The sequence below is a fragment of the Bactrocera neohumeralis genome, chromosome 5 (assembly GCF_024586455.1).
Source record: "Bactrocera neohumeralis isolate Rockhampton chromosome 5, APGP_CSIRO_Bneo_wtdbg2-racon-allhic-juicebox.fasta_v2, whole genome shotgun sequence".
In the NCBI taxonomy this organism is placed as follows: domain Eukaryota; kingdom Metazoa; phylum Arthropoda; class Insecta; order Diptera; family Tephritidae; genus Bactrocera; species Bactrocera neohumeralis.
In genome coordinates, this window is record NC_065922.1 from 73,694,971 (window position 1) to 73,705,324 (window position 10,354).

Sequence of the window (10,354 nt, forward strand, 5' to 3'; positions counted from 1 at the left end):
ATGTACAAACTACTTAAAACACTACTGTTCAAAGAATTATAATTTTAAATTTATTTATTTTTCCAATAATTTCAATACTTAGGAAATAAATTTCACCTAAAAATCTTGCTGAGACCTTAAAACATATTATTTTAGTTATAAAGAATACTTTTTAAACTAAAAAAAGCTAAATTAAGGGCACCTCTCGAATTACATATGTATGTAGGGTTTACTTAATATTTTTATTTACATGACTAATCACAGCATTTTCATGAACTAAAAAATGTAACTAACAGTACGAGTATTGGATACGAGTATTAGATCATTTGGTAAAAGGTACAAATTTTCTGAATATGGGATATATATGTATGTATATCAATGTTAACGATAGATTCGAAATATACGCGTTGGCCATATCATACAATAAAGTATTATAAAATACTCTAAAAATATATCGATAATTCTTTATCAATAGTATTTATTGATACATTTTTATCAATAACTTTTACTGCTAATATTTTATATAAACTTTTTATCGATACTTTTTCATAAACAACTTTTCCATAACTTTTTTGTCCATTGTAATAATTAACTTTTTTAAATAAATATTTTTAACTCGATTCGATCGATAACGAAATTCAGATGAAAAATTTTTTATGGTAGCACAGCTAACCAAATTTATTCTTAAAATATGCATTCGTTACATTAAAATAATGCGTTTTCTGCAATGATATTTATTTGGGGTCCCTTAATTTTTCGTATTAAGGTTAAGTTAGGTTATTAAATGTAATTTAATTTGCAAAAGGAAGCATAATTTAACAAATGTTTCATCAATTTCATTATATTTATTCACTCATTTGTTGACGTATGATTTTTACCAATACATATTTATGTATATACATATGTCTCATTAATTTCATAGTTTTCATAAATAATTTCTACTTACTATTGTTTTTGTCCATGATCATTTGGTTAAAGTTGTATATAGAGTTTTCACAATATTTTCTAACATCTGAAAAAATTTACAATAAACCAAAATGTTTTTGTCTCTTTTCTTCCTTTCTCCCCAAACGCTCGCTTACTTTTTGCACACAAAATTGTGTGTGTCCACAATACTTGCTAACACCATAAATGCAACTAATTTCAAAAAAAACATAATTTTTGTCTCTTTTCTTCGCAATCCACAATAATACATTTATAACAATTTGAATAACAAACTCTCTTACTCAAATGCTTTCATGCTTTCATGCTCTCATACTATTTGTGGTCATTTTGGATATTTAAATCACAAAAAATATATTAATACTAAATAAAAAAATAAATCATAATAAAAAATTAATTAATGTTAATAATAAATTTAAACTTTATAATTAATAATAAAATTAAACAAAAAATAATAATAATAAAATATTAAAAAAAAAATTAAAATAAAAACTAAACAACTTTTATAAAAATTTATAAAAAATAAAAAATGTGAAAAACAATATTTATAATAATTTAATAACAAAATAACTAAACTAAAATATAATTAAATATAAAAAATTCGCGCGTCCCCCTATCTCATATTGCAACCTTGGGTGCTTGTTTTTTTTAACAGTCGCCGCTAAATCAACTACATAATCGCACTCTAGCCGATATGTGTTTACAAATACCTATCCTTCTACCATTACATATATAAATCTAATTAATTAGAAAAAATTATACAAGCAAACAAATATCTATCGGTATCTCAATGTAAACATTCCATGCAAAATATGGCAATAATGAAGAAAAAATATCTATTAAAAAATTAAATAACAAAATAATATATATAAACCACAAACCTATCTGTTTCTTGCCATTAAAAAAAATTTATAAGCTGCAGCATCCAAATTTATAGTTTTTGAAAACTTGCAGCAGCAAATTAAACGCAAACAAAGTAAACAAATACAAATGCATATATAAAATTAGTGTAAGATTAGCGCGTTATTGCAAAAAGAAAAAACAAATAAATAAATAAAAAATTATTAAGAAACTATTAAATAAAAATATTTAAAAAATATTGAAAAACACAAAAATTTCATATGAGTTGTTTTGTAAAATTGCAGAAACAATTCAACGCTTATTGAAAACCTAAAAATATAAAAAGTATCAAAGAAACTTCAATATTTAATAAAAATATAAATAAACGAAATAAATAAAATACACGTAAAAATAAAATTAAATATAAAATAACAATGTTAAAAATAGTAAATCAACTGCATATACATATACATATATTTAAATAATCACTAAAAAATGTTTGCCATTATTTCTAGGCATATTGTTGTTATTGATTGTAATGAAAATATGCAATAAAAGTTAATTAGAAAAAACACGAATAATGGTCTTAAGTAATTTTTTTTGAACGGTACGAATGCCTTAATATAAAAAAAACCAGCTTGGAATCATTTTAAAATATTTCAGATTTTAAAATTTACGTGAGAAACATATTTTCTAGTTAAAAATTTGTGTTATTGATTTTTTATATATAAAAAACTTTTAACAACGCATAAAAATGTGTGAATATTATATATATATATTTTTTAATAGTGATTTGTGGCTTTTAACTCAGCTCAGAGCATGAGTGGAGGTGAGGTAGATACATTCAGTGTTGTATAAAGCAGTTTTCCGAAACCGTTTTTTACACCAGACGTTTTATTCGAGCTTTTTTATTTACTGTATTATTTTTTTTTGTTTTTGAACGTTCTAGTTGTTTTCCAACATTACATATTTCCATACCAAACTTTTATTTTGTTGCGCTTTTTGTATGTTTGTATGTTCATTTCATAATCATTCTGTTGTGACTAATTTATGTGTTTAGTTTTTAAATCAAGTGCTTATGTTTTCAAAGTTTTTTATTGTTATCCAAAACATGGTATTTTTATAATATTTTATTTTATTAATTTTTATTTAGGTATTGCTGTTTTTGTTACAAAAATTTTAGGTTTTTCTAATTCTAATAACTTGCTTAAAAAATAATTACACTCATTATGCAATGGAAAAAGAATTCCACTACTTTTTTATCAAAATTTGCGTTGTAACCTATATTTTTAAATAGTTTTTTACAAGCCTAAATCCCAAGTTTGTCACCATTATATTTTTATAATTATTATTATATATGATATATTTTTTTATTTAATGATTGTCGTTATTCTTGTTATTAATATTTATATATATTATATAAAATTTTAATTTTTAAAAATTTAAAATTTATGTTGCAATTATTGTTTGAAATTATGATTCTTAAATTTTTTTGTTAAATTTAAATTAATTAAGTTAATCATATTTCTATGAAAAAATCTCGCTTTTAGAAGCTTAGTTAAAAAGGGGTTTCAAACGTTCCGATAAATGTGTATTTTTCACAACCGATACTCGTTACAAAATATTTTTTATTTTCGCATTTTTGTCGTTAGTCCATTTAACGTTTGTATAACAATAAAAAAAATTACAAAACACACGAAAACACCAAAAAATTCTCTAAATACCAAATAACAATAATAAAAAAAATGAAAATCAACAACTCTTTTTTTGCCAACTGGCAACTCTTGTCCTTTAAAGTCGTGTCACCGGAGCGGTTGGCGGCGCAATTACGCAACAATCTGGAGCGAACCGTTACATACCGGCGAGTATGCAGGGACAGGTGAACCAGGTCGTGGGCCAGGCAGCCGTGAATGAACTTTCGAACGTTTTTGCGACACGTTTCAAGTAAAGAATTGAAAAAAACAAACAAACTTACAAATAAAATTTCAAAAACAAATTTTACATTTGTTTTGCGAGATTGAAAAAAGAAATGCTAAGCTTTGGTTACTAATCGCTGCAACAAAACAACCAACTAAAATTATAAAAATTATTATTGTATTAAAAAAAATTCTACACAAAGAAACAAATACACTCACATACATACACACATACCACAGTATTGACTGCGTTACGACTTTGTTGTGTATGCGTTGTTGTTTTTGTTTTCGAATTTCATTAGTTTTAATCACGCACATTTTTCAATTATTACTGTTTTAATAACTTTGCTCATGTGTTTGTTATGTTCTTTAAATACTCGATTCTTTGCTTTTAATTTTTTAGTCGCTAAAAATTTAAATTGTATTAAGTTTACATGTCATGCTCTCCTTGAGTTACCAGTAATTTTTACATGCACATATGTACATATGTATGATCTTGTTCATCTATTTTGTTCAAAATTCATTAGAAACTTCATTACATTTTTTTTTTACTAAATTTCATACAAAAGACGACGTTAAGAAATTCTACAGGAAGGAAATTTCAAAAAAAAAAACTATTTTTTGGAAACATATTTTTGAAATTAATCATATTATTTTAAAACGTTTTGAAACATTTAAGCTTTCTTAGTGCTGCAAATATATTTATTGCATATTATTCTAGTTTTTTTTATTTTTTTTATTAATTGGATAAAATTTCTGCTTTTAAATTTATTTTTTTAATATATTCATAATTTATTTTGTTTTACGTTTTATTATTTTTTTTTTGATCTTTTGATAAATATTAATTCTTTATATTTTAATTCTATTATTATTTTTTAATTGCATTATTATTTTTTTAATTTTATTATTATTTTTTTAATCTTATTATAATTTTTTTATCTTATTATTATTTTTAGTTTTATTATTTTATTATTATTTTTTTAATAATTTTTTTGCTTTCCTTTTTTATTTAAAAAATAAGTTTAATTTTTTTTGTCATATTTTTGACGTTTCTCTGACTACTGAATTCTGATAAATATTTAGTTATATCTATTTTTTTATTTATGTATTTTTATTATTTAATTTTCTTTAATTTCTTTTTATTAAATAAATTAATTTTTAATCTTCTATAATTTTTCTCTTTTTATTAAATAAATTAAGATTTTTTTGTAATTTTTTTGACGTTTCTCTGATCTTTCAACTTTCGATAAATTATTACTCTTCTACAAACCGGCAAACCTAAATACATATTTACATACAAACAATGAATATACAAAATTAATTAAATACGTACATACATATATTATACAAACAATTATTTAGGGAATTAAAGAAAATGCGTTAAGTATACATAATAAAATTGAAACAAAAACAAAAAAGAGGAAAAGAAAAACTAAGAAAATAATGAAAAATACAATTACAATTAATAAAAAATTTAAGTACATAAGTAATTGAATTAAAAATTCGTTGTTGCTATTTGTGTGTTAATGTAGTAAATAATGCAAATAATATTATATATACTATAAAAAATATAAATATACTCAATTATTCACTGCTCTTTTAATGCATACGCACTTAATATGTGAACTACAAACGGATTTATGAAGAAAAAAGTTTAAATTTAAATGTTGTAAAAAATGCAACCTTGCGTATGCAAATTATGTTGTTTTTGTAACAACTCCATAACGGTATTAGTATTTAGTTACCACTTTACTGCTATTTCTCAAAGTATTTAAAGGCAGTTTCTGCTGCATTGCTTTTGATTGTTAATAATTATTGCATATTTTAATTAAAAAAGTACACAAAAACAATAACAGGGCAAAAGCTTGTATTGTATGTATGAACTAAAATAGTTGCTTATAATAAAGTTAATTGAAACAGACAGTATACATAAATATAAATAAATAAATAGTGAGGTTAGGTTGTCGACATGGCGAAAGAAAAAATATGTAAATCTTTTTGTTTTCATTTGTGTATTTACCATCATAGATACATATACAAGTATCATTTAAATATCATATGATTTGGAAAGGATATTTAAATAAATAGGCAATTTTTAGGTTATGTCAGTACAAAATTTACGAATTTTTCATGTCTACACTCTCTTTACCGTTATCAACTTAACATAACTGTTTTAACGTCTTAATTCTATAATACATTTATTTTTTTTACAATATATAAATTGTATTTGAATTGTTTTTTATTTATTTTTATTGCAAACCGTATTTATTATTATTATTTTAATTATTTGTGTTTTGAACAATATTGATGATAACCCTAAATTTTTTTTATTCGATTTCCAAAAGAAATATCAGATTTAAGATGATTTTTAATATATTGCCCAAAGTTTGTAATGTTCTTGTTGAAAAAAGGTGTCAACCCTGAAAAAATGAATTCTAGGTGATTTGAAGTTTTAGAAATGATAAATTAGGCATACTTACATACAAACAGCGCATTGAAATGAAATTTTCTTGCAAAAAATAACAATTTTAACAAACATGCTTAACCTAACTAAAAAATAACGGTAAGATACAAAGTATATACAACGCAAATTAACTTGACTACTAGAATAAGAAGCAAACTTTTTAATGCAGTAACAATATTGCAGTGAAATTTTCAAGAAAATTTAAGCAATGTTAGAACACAATAGATGACAAAAAAATATCGATTAATTTTTTTTCGCAGATTTCAAGTGAAGTTAAAATATAGTTTTAAAAAATGTTGTCGGACTATATACGCGGGAATAAAGCTGTAGAAATAGAAAGTAGCAGAGCTTTTGAGGCATGTGCATAATTTGAGGTTAGTTTAGAAAAATTAAAAGTTTTACGAAGTAAAATTGTAGACAGCAATACCAAAAAAAAACTACCGATAAACTATCCGTGCATTATCTATATATATATATATGTATTACAAATTTCTATATATCTTGTCATTTTCAAATAATTACTGCTCTGCATATATCTAGTGTGTTTTTTTTTTAGTGTAAAAAAAATGTACTCTCATCTTTGATCTTAAAAACTAAAAAGATGAAGCGCAGTATCTAATCATAAAAAAAGTAAAAAATACATATACATATATGTATGTATAGTTAACTAAATGCTCACCTCATATACTCTACACACATTAAAGCAAAATATGTCACATCCCATTAGATTACATTTAAAATAACTTGCGGTGGGGGAGCATTAATCGAACTGTATTGGAAGTTGTAGATGACATAGTGTTTTTAAGAAAATGCCAATAATATGCCTTAGCAGTTTTTGGTGTTCTTACTTACAAGTGTACGACGTAGAATAGAGAACTTAATCGAAAGACGCACGAACGGGCAAACAAATTCTGTGGGGACCGAAGCAAACACAAAAACAAATAACATATAAAATATTAAATATAAATTAATAAGTATATAAAAAAAATAAAAATGTGAAGTGAATAAAACATAAAAATTAACATTTAATATAAAACCTTGCAAAATTGCTGCGTAAAAACATTAAAAAAAAAACCGATTGTATAAAGAAATTTAGTAGTACTGTTAATAAAATGCAGAGAAAAGTGCAAAATATAAATTATTTATTAGTTTTAAAATATATTTGCATACATACATACATACATACATACTATACATCAATAATGTTGATAAAATGGAGTTAACCACTTTTGAAAATTAAATTAACGCTGAGCATGCATTATTGCTGCTAAATAATATACATTTTCAGCTGAAATTCAATTATAAAAGTAAAAAGAAATCATAATAAAAATATATGCAAGTAAAGGCGGAAGTAGAAATAAAGTAAATATTTTTTTCTTCTTAAGAAGTAACAGAAAACAAAATTATCCGCTATTTGTACCGTTAGCAATTTTGACATATTTGAGACACGCCTGTATTTGTTGCCACCCCGCCAAAAAATTTCACATCATTTTTTTGATAAATTTTAATTTTTTTTATGTCAGTATTTTGACAATTTCAACGCATAAATTTCTATGAAAACATTTATTGCAATTTATTATTGTCGTTGAATGACAGCTTAAAGTCGATAAATTCGAACAAACAATATTTTTCTGATTTATATTTGGTAAAATTTTACGCAATCAGCTGCTTTACGTCATTACGTCAAACGGCAAGTAAAAAATTCTTACAGATTGTACAATATTATTTTCACGCAATTGATATTTTTGTGATAGTACTTTGACGCAAATGTGCGCATATGAAAATCAGTTTTAGTATCAATTTTTGCTGCCTTAACAGTCATAATTTCGCAAGTTGAGTATTAAACTGTAGTTCAAGTTTTGTAAATTTTGACGTAAACAGCAATTACGTCATTATTTTGACATGTCTTGCTTATCTCATATTTATTATTTGCCATTATCTTACTGCTACTTACGTTATCGGCTCTTCTTTTATCCATACACCAGTAGAAAACCTTTTGACAATGCTCATCTGTCAGTTGACGGATTGACGCCAAAAAACCACTACATTCCTTTACAAATTCACTCAAACAATACATAATCCACAAGCATTTAAATATGTATTTGATATCTATGTATGTATAACTAAAGTAAATTTTTTTGAGTGTAAAATTGTTGGGCTTCACCATAGTAGCCACATAAGAAAAATAAATAAATATACACAACTTTCAATGCAAGTAAGCTTTGCAATAGAAAAAAAGAAATCACCTTATATGGTACTATAACGCATTATAAAAGAAACAGCAGTGAATTACGCAAGGAAATGTTTTGAATAAAATATATATTATATTAAATAAAATTTTGTAATTTTTTTCGATATAGTGTACCCATAAATGGCATCATACACTTCGAAAAGTGACAATATGATCAGCTGTTTGCTAAAAATAAGCGTACTTTCTAATCTTTTCGGTTTACAAAATATAGTTACTTCGGAGTTCTAATAGGTCCTACACACGCAATCGTGGTGCAAGAAAAGTAATATTTTCTTGATCGCTATTAATTTGATCGAAGCTATTAAGACCTTTCGCAGGTCATAAATAAATTACATATCATCACTGCATTCTAAATCATTCGTTGCGATACCAAAACATATATTTTATTTAATTGAAATGAAATTTAAAACCGGCGTTTGCCAATTTAATGTGTAGAGAATCCACTTGTCTGCTTTTGGTGCTGGGCATATTCTCTCTATTTACCTAACCTTTCACGCTTTCACTACAATCACTGTATATTCCGCATACGCCAAGGTGAGTGTACGCTGAATTTTATTGATATAAGAAAAATATATACAAAACTAATGTTTGTGTTACGCAGCAACTCTATAACTAATATTTAACTGCACTCTATTTATACTTCACTCTCTTTATTTTATGCTCCATTATTTTTGTATTTTTTTAATAAAATTTTATTTATTTTTCTAACTTTTCTGTGCCTTAAATTTTCTTCCCTACAGTCGTCCTGTGCCGAATGCACCACCCAAGCTGCCGGAACGACCTTCATATTATGGCAACACCACAAACGGGCGGCCATATTAAACAGGCTGTGCAAATGGCGATTGCGCCATTTAGAGGTACTCGTTTTGCGAGTGGATTCCACCGCTTTTGTTGGTGTTCGTATGTAACAATACACAATAGACTTTAAATATTAACAAGAAGGTAGCGAAGACAAAATAACATTTAAATTGCTAAGATTAACAAACCCCTAATTGAACGTAGTGTCTATCGAAAGTTTTAAAACGAAAAAATAGCAAAAAAAAAAAAAACACGAAATTTGAAAGTTTAATCAAGCGCGTAAATTTCCTTGTGTGCTCGCGTTAAATTTGTTATTTGTGGCAACTCAATGTAACTCAATTGCATAGTCTGTGGTGTGCGTAATTTTTCATTTGACGTTTAGAAATGTGGATATTAGCTGATTCACGATTTAGTCAGCAAAACGCATATAAATTCATTTGTAAAATTTTTCCGGGCTGTAAAATGAATTGTCTTATAAGGAGTGCTGAATAAAATACGTAAAGCAGATACAAAATTAAAGTAACATAAGGCCTAAGGACTATCAATCGCATACCCGAAACCAAAACAACATAATTTACAGAAAATGTGCAACCAAAACGTGTAAATAATTCAAAACTTAGCAGAAAAGAAAATATGTTGTGTGGCAGAATGACTAAACATTAGCTAAACCACAGCTACCCACATTTTTGCAGCACACTTTCACAACTAAATTTTCTAATAAAATGGATATTTTGTAAATAAATAAAAAAATACACAATACATAGTTATATATAAATACAACTGCACAGCTACGTACAATTGTTAGCAAACAAATCGTGATGATCAGCTGATTTAAGTATTTTTTTTAATTACAAATTAAAATTACTCCACTATAATTTTAAAAATGCTACAATAAGTGTAGAAAATTAAAGTATAAAACTTTAGCGCATTAAGTATTGTAACCATAATAGTAACAGTCAAGCTAAGTTCTGTATATTTAATAAACAAAAATATAAAATATTTAATTAAAAGAAATAAATTAATAAGTCTATAAAACCGAATTTTATTCATTTTTTTATTGGCAAAATAAAATTGGCGTAAGTACCACTGCAATTATGCATTTTTTGCCACCCTTCCATTTTTTCTCGCCACCACTGTCAACGCACGCGCAAATTTCAATTCTCA

At 25.2% G+C, this 10,354-nt stretch overlaps 1 protein-coding gene across 2 annotated transcripts in view; it reads left to right on the plus strand.

Moving 5' to 3' along the window:
* The window catches only part of LOC126760032 (dynamin), a 42,860-nt gene extending 32,635 nt beyond the window's left edge, over positions 1-10,225 (plus strand). For both annotated transcript variants that reach the window (XM_050475367.1, XM_050475366.1), the window contains 2 exons: positions 3,559-3,705; positions 9,133-10,225. In XM_050475367.1, coding sequence (XP_050331324.1) covers positions 3,559-3,705; positions 9,133-9,214 — 229 coding nt within the window. In that variant the 3' untranslated portion in view covers positions 9,215-10,225. The remainder of the gene's footprint in view (positions 1-3,558; positions 3,706-9,132) is intronic.
* Positions 10,226-10,354: the final 129 nt, after the last annotated feature.